Source organism: Gastrolobium bilobum, unplaced genomic scaffold (genome assembly GCF_033153095.1).
Source record: "Gastrolobium bilobum isolate Gb01-03AN ecotype WA unplaced genomic scaffold, APGP_CSIRO_Gbil_v1 utg65199, whole genome shotgun sequence".
NCBI lineage: Eukaryota > Viridiplantae > Streptophyta > Magnoliopsida > Fabales > Fabaceae > Gastrolobium > Gastrolobium bilobum.
In genome coordinates, this window is record NW_026896576.1 from 219,638 (window position 1) to 233,410 (window position 13,773).

The window sequence follows — 13,773 nt, forward strand, 5'->3', positions numbered from 1 at the left end:
AAACAAAGTTAAGGTTGACGAAAAATTGACAGTGCCAGAAAAATGAGCTGTGGTGTGTGAACCATCAGGTAAGGTGATGGAAATGGGACTGATTTTAGTCAATGTAGACAAATTAGAGGAGACATAACTGATGTGATCAGTAGCTCCAGTATCAAGAAGCCATTTGGAGTGAAAACTACCTGTGTTAGTGTTCATGGCAGTAGTCTAAATGAGATTGGTGGAACTGATTGGAGTTTCTTCAACTGAAGATCTCAATTGCAAACCCTTGATCAAATTTTGATATTCATCCTGAGAAATAGTCACCATGGAATCTGAATTATCACCACCTTCAGTAATGTCAGTATCATTTCGAGCCACAAAATTAGCATTCGATGGACCTTTTGGTTTGAAACCTTGAGGATATCCATGCTTTTGATAGCAAATATCAACAATATGGTTAGGCTTGCCACAGTAAGTGCAGACTTTACCAGAACCACGTCCCTTATTGAAGAAGGAAGGGAATCCACGGCCCCTGCCTCTTCCAAAATTCTGTTTCTGATGATTATCAGAAAAATTGTTGAAAACTCTGGTTTCTGTGTTTGAATCAACTAGGACTTCACAAAGCATTTGCCTCTCTTGTTGAACGATCATAGAGAAAACTCTGATTAAGCTGGGAAAAGGATCCAGCAGCATCACTTGGGATCTCACATGAGCATATTGCTCATTGAGACCTTTGAGGAACCGAACCACTTGATCAGGATCCCTATATGTTCTCATCAAATTGTATCCTCCACATGTACATGGATCATCACAGCTACAGGTAGGTAGAGGTTTTAGGTTGTCAAGTTCATCCCACATTATCTTCATTTGAGTGTAGAACTCAGTAACCAAACAATCACCCTGTTGCATTTTATAAATTTCTTCTTGCAAATCAGAAATGCGAAATATATCAGAATGAGAAAATCTTCCCTGAAGATCAGACCAAGCATCACTGGCTCGATCTATCCATAATATGGATTGAGCAATGGAACTGCTTATTGATCGATGAATCCAAGACAAAACAATCATGTTGCATCGTAGCCAAGTTGGAAATGTAGGATCATTTTCCAGTGGTCGTGCAATAGAACCATCAACAAAACCTAATTTGTTCTTAGTTAAAAGAGCCATAGTCATGGATCTGGCCCAAGAATGATAATTCCTCTCATCAAGAGGAGGAGTAACCAGCACCAAGCCCGGATTCTCGCTTGGATGCAGGAAGAAAGGATTACCTGGATTAGTGTAAAAATCTGGAAGAGCATGATGCAGATTCGCCATGGAGAAAACGAATCGGTGAAGAACAATAACAAAGAACAGTGAAGGAGAAAGAAAATTCAGCGGAAGGAGAAATCTGATACCATCTTATGATACTGGATCTTCAACATGCAAGATCAGAATGTGATACTCAACATGCAAAAGCATAACAGAGAGAAAAGACGAACACGAACTTAAAAGGTCCTTTGCTTTGTATTGAATTAGCTTATTATGTACAAGAAACGAATGGAACCAGTTTATTTATACAACTGGTTCAAGAAGAATTAAAAAAAGTGATTAAACCTTTAACTAACTTCTAACAGAATAAACAAAAGAAACTGACTAATATGATTACATTGGATTGGGCCATGTTGTATCTTTTGGGGCCAAGTCATTAGAGCCTGGTAACAAAGTGAACTTAGAGACTTTCTCTTTACCTTTATTTGAAAATATATAATTACAATTTGAGTGAGTTGCATTGAACAAATAATCAGACTTATAACAAGCAAGACTTGACACCATATAATTTAAACCAACTATAAGATTGATCAACTTCTCAAATAATAATCTGCACCAAATTAATTTATATATAGAGATCAAAAACTAATATTTCATCAAAATAATAAGTAAATGAAATCAAACAACATATGTGAGCAATAAACTTCCAATTTCAAAATCAATTTATATAAGCATATTAGAAATCAACACTTCACTAAAATAATATACACAATTGAATGTGGGAAATTATGGATTTTATCAACGTTGTTATGTCTTGTCGTATTTTCTAAAAACTCTTGCACTTTTGATTTGTGTTTTTTTATAGGTGATTCATGAAAGATGCTAATAGATTTCATCTATATATTATTTTGGTTCTATATTAATTTTTCCTACATATATAAAGTGATTTACAATCTGAGGATTTTATATATTTATCGTCAAATTAAATATTAATTTTATATGTTGTCACATCTTATTATTTACTAATTGAATTGCATTGCAACTCACCCCAATCTTTGTATTTTTGCAAGTATAGTTACATAGTTAACTTTTGGTTTCACTTCTCCGATTTTGTGGAAGTCTATTGGGTTACCCGTGGTCAGCTCGACACGTTATTTGGTGTGGATAAAAAATATTTATTTTTATTTTTTTAAAAGACTTATAGCTTTATATTCTAGAGTTGCTATATTATTTCTATAAATATGCTAATAGTAAATTTGATAAATTCAAGTGTATTAAGATAGAATTTAGGCTCGTCAGGCTAACCGATAGTAACATTAAATTTAGCGTATGCACTGATTGTGGACCTAGATTTGGGTCGTGATATTTAACATCATTTAATCTAAATAATTCATTAATTCGTGATTTTCATTCATAAACTAAGTATTTTAATACTAACTATTGTGTTCAAGATTTCATGAATTGTGGGTTTATCAAATGATATTTCCTTTATTCATGGTAAGGTGAATTTCTTATGCAACTCTATGATGAAGTTGAAAGGCAAAAGATCGAGCCCAATGGTAATTATTTTAAAGATAAAATAAGATATTTTGATGAATATAATTGGAGATTATTTGATTTGGGATTCAAAATCTCACTTAAGCTACGTGGCGTTAATTTTAGCCTATTTTCATTTTTTTACATTTCATGCCAATTACAAAAAATAATGTTATAAAATATTGTGATCATATCATTTACATTTTTATTTTATTTTTTAATCTTTACGGTTTGACTTAATTTGGATAATACTAATAGAGACATCAAAAAGAGGAAGAAAAATGCAAAAGAGACATAAAGTGGATTAGGAAAAAGAAAGCTTGTATAAACCTAGAGTACAAAAATTTATGGCATAGTTAATTGTAATTATTAATTTTTTAAGTATGCTATGTATATTTATGTATTTTTTTAGACTCTTTATCTTTATTCTTTTTTTTTTTTGGAAATATCTTTATCTTTATTCTTAATACAAAAGTTGATGCGTTTTCATGTGATCCAAAATTCATATGTTAGATTTATATACTCAGGCTCTTCCAATATTCCAAATGTAAGATAAGACTCGTCTAGTATAGAGCTACACATTTAACTTGACCATCAACGACACATATAGCAAGACTTTCATAGCAGTAGCTATTACTTCATCTTTTATAAGTGTTTCACAATATTTTATTAACTTCCTCTTTGGAAGAATTAGTTCGAATGAATTTTATTTCTAATGTCCATAGGACAATGCTTGAGATTTTGTTTCAGTTCTTAAGATTTTGTTTTTGATGTTTTTCTTTATAATACAACAAATAGAGAAGTTTTCCATGCGAAGGGATTTCATCTACTAAAAGCACTTCTAAATAGTGAAAAAAGTAATGATAGAAAAAATAAGAATGTAACATGTCAAACGATTAAAATAATATTATAATCTCCTTATGCTGAGCTCGTCGTGTTTGCTTCCAAATCTAATTCGAGTTTTCGTAAAGTCAAAAATCTAAAAGATTATTGTCACATATTTTTTCCAACAAAATATCATTGACAATAATATCACCAAATCTCAAAAACAAATTTGGTGTAGGATTGAGGTTTCCTACTACACTACCGCAACTCCAATCCTACATCAAAAAATTTTTGACTACAAAGTGAATGAGAAAAAGAAAACAAAAAAATGGAAAAAGAAAAGAAAAGAAAAAGAAAAAGAAATGAGCATATGTTATCATCATCTAATTAACTAAGAAGAATGTTGTTTAATTTTTCTGATGGAATTCTTGAGCTTGAGAATCTGAATCCTTCTCTGCCTTGCTTGAGCTTCCTTGTTTATACTCAAATCATTTTTAGCTATAATCTCATTAAACGGTTGACAAGAAGGCGAATGTTGTTTAATTTTTCTGATGGAATTCTTGAGCTTGAGAATCTGCATCCTTCTCTGCCTTGCTTGAGCTGCCTTGTTTATACTCAAATCCTTTTTAGCTATAATCTCATTAAACGGTTGACAAGAAGGCGAGAGGTTTATATAAGGAATTGCAAGTGGACACGTGTTAACATTGACCTTGCCCTTTGCATCAGAGGAAGAGAATAGCATTGGCAACGACGTCGTTGGATGGCCTGGCGAATAATGAAACTGAGTAACACCTACATTATTACATATTTGGGATGACCCAAAAGTCTGATTGAGCATCCTCGTCATCATCGTAGGTGGATAGTGTGACGTGCTAGGCATTTGCATTTGCTTATGCCATTGATGTTCAGCCATGGAATTGAAAGAGTTGACAGAGGCATTGACATGATTAGGGTTTTTTAATTCACTTTTGGGACCATTACTTTGTTCCATCTCTTTCTTTTTCTCTCACAATCCTAATTTTCTTTTTCTTGTGTTGGTGGAAGGCTCATGCATTGGGGTTTTATAAGAGTGGGACGACTCTATTTATAGGAGATAAATAATTAGATGAGTAGATTTAGAGTGAAATAAAAGATTCAGATATAGAAAAAAAGATTTGTTTGTTGACTAATGAACTTGTGTTTTAAGTGATTATTTCCTAAAATAGTTTGAGCAATTAAAACATATCAAACTCTTTCCGGTAATAGGTGTCTTTAACGGCTATCTTTTTTGACCTGTGAGAACGAATCACTAATAAATTGAGTTGATATAAAAAAGGATTCAAAGATTTCATAGCAATCTTTCTGTTTTAAAATTTTTTATAGCTGTATTTTTTAAAATTATTTTAATTACTGCACCTTTTATAAGTAATCTACTTTCCAAAATTAGATGCAATTAATATATTAAAAATTCTTGTAATCAATAAAAGATTTTATCAATTTGAATGATATAATATATTAAAAATTTAAAAGATTTTAATGATATCAATATATTAATATATTTTCTTCTAATCAATAAAAGATTTTATTAACTGTATCTTTATTTCAATTTGAATGATATAATATATTAAAAATTCTTCTAATCAATAAAAGAATTTATTAACTGTATCTTTATTTCAATTTGAATGATATAATATATTAAAAATTCTTCTGATCAAGGCATTGCGTATGCGTTGATGTTGTTGATTCTTGGCACTCATGCGTACCTCGTCCACTCTATAGACATTTCCTTATGCGTGCTAGGCAGAGGTTGTTATGACCCAACTAGCTTGGGTGTATGTTGATACAATTTTGATTCAGTATTTTCATTGGGTTGTAAGATGCGTGGAAGGTGTTTGATAAAATGCCTGAACGTTGATCAACATTTATTTGAGGTGTGGTGACATTGATGCAGTTCAAGGTGATCCTGCTTTTCTTCCTATTCTCCAGTTCATCTTCCTGATTATCTATTGGAAAATGCAGACAAGTATAAATTTCTCTTGCCTGGAAATTGCTTGATAGAGACAAGATAATCCTGGAAAAGTCCATTTATGATGCCGGTTTATTTGCAGCTTGAGCTATTCCTCATGGGGTTTTGATGACTGTTTGTTACCGGTACGGGTGTTTCAATGTCCAGTGAGATATTTTTTTGGAAATTGCTTGAGGAATTCTGTACATAAGTTGTACTTCATGCAAAGGAAAGTGCTGTTTAGAGAACATGCTTGTGGTCATGATGAACTTTGTGTAATTTTGGATTAGTGTGGCTGATCCCCTGATACATTAGATTTACTTTGAATTAGTTTCCAACCTTTGCCCGTTTGGGAAGTTTGGTGTTTCAGACTAATTTATTTTCTTTTCTTTTTTCTTCTTCTATGCTAACTCTGTCTCATCTGATAACTCAATTTTCGTCGTTATATAATATTGCTATCAGAGTAATACGCCGGTCCAAGTATGTTTGTCCCATTTTGCTAAAGCACGGTTTAGGTGTATCCAGAGTTGAAACTTGATATATCTTGTTTTGCTAATGGCCATAGCTATCAATTATATTGAACTTTTTATTTGATCATGTAGTCTGCCAACTTTATACAGACTTTCCTAGCTTATCAAAAACAAGGTGAAAGAGACAATTATCTCATAAACAAAAATATCATGTCAGTCAAAAGGAATGTGGCTGAGTTAATTTCTGATACAATTAAAATCAAGATCCTGATATAGTTAAAATGTACCATCATCAATAAAAATTAAAAAGTTAAAAATGAGATACAAATGTTGTTGCTTAAACATATGCAACATCTACTCAACGTACGACAAGAAATATTACTTTTAGCTTCTAAGAAGTAGACAATATTTGAGACCCTCATCGCCTTCTGCAATATCTGATTATCAAAGAAAATATGAAACAACTAAGGAATTAGTCTACTGCAATTAAAAAAAATATAATACCAGATTAAGAAAAAAAATAATATAATACCAGATTAATCGGACCCATTTCCATTATTTGCAAACCTGAAAATCATAATTACACATACTGAAACCATAAAAATATAATAGTCATAAAGGAGTCAAAACTAGTGCTCTGTCTTTCCTTCTCTACTCCATCTTTTCTTGAATGGTGCTGTAAATTATATATAAGTATCCGTATTTACATAATATACAATTGACATAAACATGCATTTTGAATTCTAGTGGTTTACATATTATCATTTTATCATGAATAAAAAAAAAGACACTCATTAGCATTTGAAGTCCCTGTATCTTTCTACTTTAGTTTGTTAAATATGTATTTGTCTTTAAACATTTAACCCCCAACACCCCCACACTGGAAGTTTATTGATGTACTAACTGATAAGTCCTTAATCCACTATGTATTAAGGGTCAAATTAAGCAAGTAATTAATCTAAATTTAGCCAAAACACATGAAAATTGTGATTTAATTGTTAATTCATTTTCATAAAATTATTATATTTTGTAGGAAGTTTCTTCAAGATGCAAGGCTTAAAATAAGAAAAGAAAAAGCAACCCAAAAAGTAATGCGCAGACTTTCTTAAGTACACAGATATATGTGCAAGCTGAGTTCTACCCTAACTTCAACAACAAAAGAAAAAAAAATCAATGCAATTCATTTTAATTAACTATGATTTTTGTTGGTTTTTAATCAAATTCCTTGTAGTGTTTCAGCCAGTATTGTTCATTAATCAGATCATATGGAAAAAAATGAAAAAGAATGGAGAGATTAACAAAACTATTCACAAGTCTGTGTCGTATCTCATACATGCCTCGTGTCAGTACATGCTTTCTAGGATTCAACTCAGTGGCGGATCCAGAAAATTTTGTTTATGTCCGCACACTGCCCTCGAAAATTTTTTTGTAAAGAAAATTTAAATCAATGCTTGAACCCGCTCATAATCTAGTTGCTTCCATAACAAGCTGCATGCAATAGTTTAACCAATTATTTCCCCCTAATCTTACCAATCTTCCAAAATAAATATGAGAATATATTTCAATATATCCATAATATCATCATTAAGGATGTGCATGGGTCGAAATGAACCGGTTTTTTTGAAAAATCAAACCGAATTGGTTTAAATGGTTCGGTTCGGAAGTGGTTCGGTTCGATTCAAAACTGGTTCAGTTCGGAAGTGGTTCGGTTCGGTGGGAAACGGTTCGGTTCGGAACCGGTCCGGAAATGGTTCGGTTCGAAACCGGTTCGGGTCGACCCTCTTTTGAAAGGAAAAAATTTTAAAATTTTAAAAAAAAAGTTATAAAAATCTATTTGGTTCGGTTTGAAAACGGTTCGGTTCGTTCAAAATGGTTCGGTTCTTAAGCTGGTTCTAAAAACCGGTTCGGTTCTTAAACTGGTTCTAAAAACCGGTTCGGTTCATGAACTGGTTCTTTAAAAACCGATTCGTTTCATGAATTGATTTTTAAAAACCGGTTATTTTAAGGGGCAGTTCGGTTCAGTTTTTTGATTTTTTTGCACACCCCTAATCATCATTCTATTTTATAGTGATGAATAAAAAAGTCAACACTACCTGTACAGAAGGCAAACAAAATCATAGTGAAGGCCTCGTCTCTAGATATCAACTTATTTGAGAATGTCAGACCTGCAATCAATCCTCTCATTTTTATAAAAATGAAAAAGGAAGGAAACAAAGGATGAAGAGATGCGAATGGGTACGTGACGAGGGAGGAAGAATAAGTTTTCTTTGTGATCAATTTGCGTTGCTACGTTGTTTTAATCATCTCCGTACGTTGCTACGTTGCTAACTAATATAAGAATAAATATCATTTTTGGTCCCTAACAAAAAATTCGGTCTCCACTTTAGTCCATTATAAAAAAAATTACTCACCTGGTTCCTATGAAATTCAAAGTGGACCCATTTTGGTCTTTTTGAGGGACTAATGTAGGTCTTTTTTGAATTTATGAGGGACCACGATTTTAACTAAATTGATCCACTTTAAATTTTTTAGGGACCTCGAGACTAATTTTTTTTTTAAGGAACTAAAATGAAAATCATGTTTTTTTGTTAAGAACTTAAAAGGATATTTACTTCTAATATATATATTGAACCAAGAAATAAATAAAGATCTATATAAAAAAAAAAAAAAAAAACTGAAATAAAATTTTTTATGATCGCACTTGCGGGCATTTGCCCGCAAGTGGGTCCGCCACTCCCCAAAGTTTAAATGCTGGTAAGATGAACAGTTACTGCCATAATTCATCATATTGCAATTTACCCAACCCATACCTAAAGTTGCCTAGTAGAACAGTAACACAAACCACCGGTATGGTGGTGATCATCAAGGCACTAGGTGATAAATATAGTTTAGTTGCATTTCATCATCTGCAATGCGAAGAGCAAAACTTACCAAAGAGAACTGCAGCAATTTTGAGTTGCCTCTCAGTATACTTCGGGAAAAATCTACACTCCTCAAACAGGTTTGCAATCATGCATTCAAAAATTAATTTCTCCGTGTTAACTCACACCAACATCGAAATGATATTAGTAGTTAACCACATACCACATAATAATTAATTAAATTGGAAACAAATAACATCAAAGAGATAACAAAAGCATAAATTCTTGCAAATTTTTGAGTTAAAAGTTTTCTTTAAAGAAAATAACATTTAGATATAATAGAAACAGAAAGAACCCACATAGTCAGAGTCAACTTTCTTATATAAAGGTTCTCAACTTGAGCTAGGAGGTAACAATTTGTCGACAGGACATCAAGATACAGAAACTGTTGGGTTTTAAACTTTATTTGAATAAAGAAAATAGAAAATGAAAGGTTTTGTGGTGAAGAGGTGTGTCCCTTAGGAATTTGTTAGTGGACAATTAATATGTTTAGATTTCCTAAGTTAGTCATTAGTATTTCTAGTTATTTGCTATTGCTTTTAAATAGTACCATGTAAATCATTTGAAAAAAAGGCTTGAATGTTAAAAGATATACAAAAGAGGTATATTCAGAGAACTCCTTGTGTGTTTTAAGTGTTTGAGAGAAACACCATTAGAGGACCTGCGATTCACAAATTGGTATCAGAGCTTGAGTTATGGAGAGTGTGAGCACTTCCAGTATGTCGTTGCCCCGCCTGACAAAGGCGAATTACGTGAATTGGAGTATCCAGATGAAGGCGTTGCTCGGATCCCAGGATGCTTGGGATGTTGTTCAGGACGGTTTTGCTGAACCTGCAACCACTGCAGGATTTACAGCAGCTCAAACCAAGGCGTTGAAAGAGACGCGTGCGAAGGACAAGTCGGCCTTATACACGCTTTTCCGAGCTGTAGACGAGTCCGGATTTGAGAAGATAGCAGGAGCAACGACGTCTAAGGAAGCATGAGACATCTTGGAAAATGTCTATAAAGGTGCTGACCGAGTAAAGCAGGTCCGACTTCAAACTCTACGTGGCGAGTTGGAAGGCATGAAGATGAAAGATTCAGAGGGTGTATTCGAGTTCATCACCCGAGTTCAAGCCGTGGTGAATCAGTTAAAGCAGAATGGTGAGCAGATATCTGAGACTAAAGTTGTTGAGAAGATTCTGAGGTCGCTAACCGACGACTTCGAAAATGTGGTATGTGCAATTGAGGAGTCGAAGGACTTGGCTACGCTTTCTGTTGAAGAGCTAGCAGGTTCCCTTGAGGCGCATGAGCAGCGCAAGAAGAAGAAAAAGGAGGAGTCGCTGGAGCAAGCACTCCAGACAAAAGCAACCATTAAAGATGAGAAGGCGCTCTATTATCAAAATGTCCAAGGTAGAGGTCGTGGACGAGCTGGACGTGGAAATAGCCGAGGTGGTCGTGGCCGAGGTCATGAGGTAAGAAATGAAGAAAGAGTTGAGTCGAGTCAGAGAGGAAGAGGACGTGGCCAAGGTGGAAGAGGCCGGTGGTCAAATCAAACAAATGTGGAATGTTACAAGTGTGGCAAGTATGGCCATTACTCAAGAGATTGCAACTCGGACAAGTGTTACAACTGTGGCCGAGTTGGGCATTTCGCTAAGGATTGCCGAGATGAAAGAAGAGTTGACAAGGCTTCAAACCTCGCTGTAGAAGGAGATGAAGGAGTTCTTATGCTAGCCCATGGTGAAACCAGTTCAAAGAATGAGACGGAGTGGTATTTGGATACCGGTGCCAGTAATCACATGTGCGGTTACAAACACTTGTTTAAGGAGTGGAAGCCGGTGGAAGCCGGACATGTCTCTTTTGGAGACGCATCCAATATTGAAGTAAAGGGCCGAGGTGCGATATGTTTCTTGCAAAAGGATGGACGAGTTGGTACAATCCGGGACGTGTTACGTGCCCGAGCTTAAAAGTAACATATTGAGCATTGGACAGCTGATGGAGAAGGGTTACTCGGTTCTAATGACAGACCGAGTTCTACTGTTGAAAGATAAACAAGGGCGTCTGATAGCCCGAGTTCAGATGGAAAAGAACAGAATGTACAAGCTGAGTCTAAGGAGCATGGAGGTCGGCTGTCTGCAAGCCGGGGTAGAAGATAAGATGGACTTGTGGCATAGACGGTTTGGACACCTTCATTATGGTGGTCTGACCGAGATGATGAAGAAGGACATGGTAGTGGGACTACCGAAGATTAATTCTGAAGGAAGATTTTGCGAGGACTGCGTATTGGGAAAACATGCGAGAAGCCCGTTCCAAAGGATGGCGAGATACCGAGTTAGGCAGCCTCTGGAGTTGATACAAACCGACCTGTGTGGACCCATTACTCTGGGGTCCTTCAGTGGTAAGAAATATTTTGTAACTTTTATTGACGACTTTAGTCGAAAAACTTGGGTATATTTTTTTAAGGAAAAATCCGAGGTGCTAGAGGCATTCAGGAGTTTTAAAACAATGATAGAGAATGGTACTGGAAGATACATCAAGTCGGTCCGCTCAGACCGAGGTGGGGAGGACGTGTCAATAGCTTTCAAGAAGTATTGTGAAGAACATGGGATAAGGCGGTTCCTGACCGCTCCGTACTCGCCCCAGCAGAATGGAGTAGCTGAGAGAAAGAACCGGACTATCCTGGATATGGTCTGATCTATGCTAAAAACGAAGAACATGCCAAAGGAGTTCTGAGGAGAAGCCGTGCAATGTGCCGTGTACGTGCAAAACCGATGTCCGCACTCAAGTGTGAATGATAAAACTCCACAAGAAGCATGGAGTGGTCTAAAGCCATCAGTGGATCAATTGAGGACAAAGCTAGAAGATAAAAGTAAGAAGTATGTGTTTATTGGCTATGATGAGAAGACGAAGGGGTACAAGTTACTGGACCCCGTCAATAAAAAGGTGTTGGTGAGCCGAGATGTAAAAGTGAATGAGGAAGATGGATGGGACTGGAGTAGTCCATCCGGGGTCAATGTGGAACCCGGACTAAAATCAATTGAGGTCGGACAATCTTCGACCCGGATTCCTGAGAATCCGAATGACTCAGATAGTGATGAAGAGCAGAGACAACCGAGATTGAGGAGTCTACAAGATTTGTATGATTCCACCAGTGAAGCACACTTGGTATGTCTGTTGGCAGATTCTGAAGAAGTAAGCTTTGAAGAAGCAATCCGAGATGAGAAATGGCAATCAGCAATGGAGGAGGAAATAAAGGCGATAGAAAAGAACAAGACGTGGGAGTTAGCCGAGCTGCACAGAGAAAGTCGGCCCATTGGTGTGAAATGGGTCTACAAGAAGAAAATGAACGCTAAGGGGGAGATCGAAAGATATAAAGCCCGGCTAGTGGCGAAAGGGTATAGGCAGAAGGCCGACATTGATTATGACGAGGTGTTCACACCCGTAGCAAGAATAGAGACAATCAGGCTGTTGATCTCTCAAGCAGCCCAATTCGGATGGCCGATCTATCAGATGGATGTGAAGTCGGCATTCTTAAATGGAGTACTCGAATAGGAGGTGTATCTGGAACAACCTCCGGGATTCATGAAAGCCGGACAAGAAAGAAAAGTGTTGAGACTGAAGAAAGCTTTGTATGGATTGAAGCAGGCCCCAAGAGCCTGGAACACAAGAATTGACAAATACTTCAAGAAGGATGGACTTGAACAATGTCCATATGAACATGCACTATATGTGAAGAAGAAAGGAGGTAAAATTCTACTTGTTGCTCTATATGTTGATGATCTGATTTTCTTGGGTAATGATGAAGGGATGATTCAAGATTTTAAGAAGAAGATGACGAAGGAGTTCGAGATGACGGATCTCGGTCTGATGAGATACTTTCTTGGGCTGGAGGTCAGACAAGACAAATCCGGGATCTTCGTCTCTCAGAAAGCCTATGCAAAAGGAATTTTAGAGAAGTTTAAAATGAGTGATTGCAACCCGGTTTCAACCCCCATGGAACCCGGCGTTAAACTTTCAAGATATGATGGAGGAGAAAAGGTAGATCCGAGTATTTATCGGAGTCTAGTTGGAAGTCTGAGGTACTTGACGTGTACGAGGCCGGATCTGTGTCTGAGTGTTGGGATCATAAGTGGATTTATGGAAGACCCGGGGTACACTCACTGGAAGGCGGCTAAGAGAATTCTGAGATATGTGAAGGGAACAATCTCACAAGGACTTCATTACTCGAAGTCGGACAAATACAAGTTGACGGGTTATTCAGACAGTGATTGGTGCGGAGACGTTGATGATAGAAAGAGCACGGCAGGCTATGTGTTTTTCATGGGAAACACGGCTTTCACGTGGGTGTCAAAGAAGGAACCCATTGTGACCCTGTCTACATGTGAAGCCGAGTATGTTGTGGCATCTTGGTGTGTTTGCCTTACAATATGGCTAAGGAATTTACTAAGCAAGCTGGAGCAAGGGCAAGTCGGCGCAACCGAGATCCTAGTTGACAACAAGTCTGCGATCGAGTTAGCAAAGAACCCGGTCAATCATGAGAGGAGTAAGCATATTGATGTCAGGTTTCATTTCATCCGAGATCAAGTCAAAGAAGGAAAAGTGGAGCTCACTCATGTTGCAAGCCGAGATCAGGTTGGAGATATTTTTACAAAGTCCCTGCCGACGTTGTTGTTTGAAAATTGCAAGAAGAAGATGGGAATGAAGGATGGTAGAAATATTAAAGTTTAAGGAGGAGTTTTGTTGGGTTTTAAACTTTATTTGAATAAAAGAAAATAGAAAATGAAAGGTTTTGTGGTGAAGAGGTGTGTCCCTTAGGAATTTGTTAGTGGAC

At 36.2% G+C, this 13,773-nt stretch overlaps 1 protein-coding gene across 1 annotated transcript; it reads right to left on the reverse strand.

The window, feature by feature from the left end:
- Nucleotides 1-204: 204 nt before the first annotated feature.
- On the reverse strand, nucleotides 205-1,293 carry LOC133300683 (uncharacterized). Its single transcript, XM_061500254.1, has one exon. The coding sequence runs from the start codon at nucleotides 1,291-1,293 to the stop codon at nucleotides 205-207; it is 1,089 nt and encodes a 362-aa protein (XP_061356238.1).
- Between the last annotated feature and the right edge of the window lie 12,480 nt (nucleotides 1,294-13,773).

Excerpts from the sequence above, each read along its gene's own strand:
- LOC133300683 (XM_061500254.1), bottom strand. The coding sequence starts at position 1,293 with ATGGCGAATCTGCATCATGCTCTTCCAGATTTTTACACTAATCCAGGT.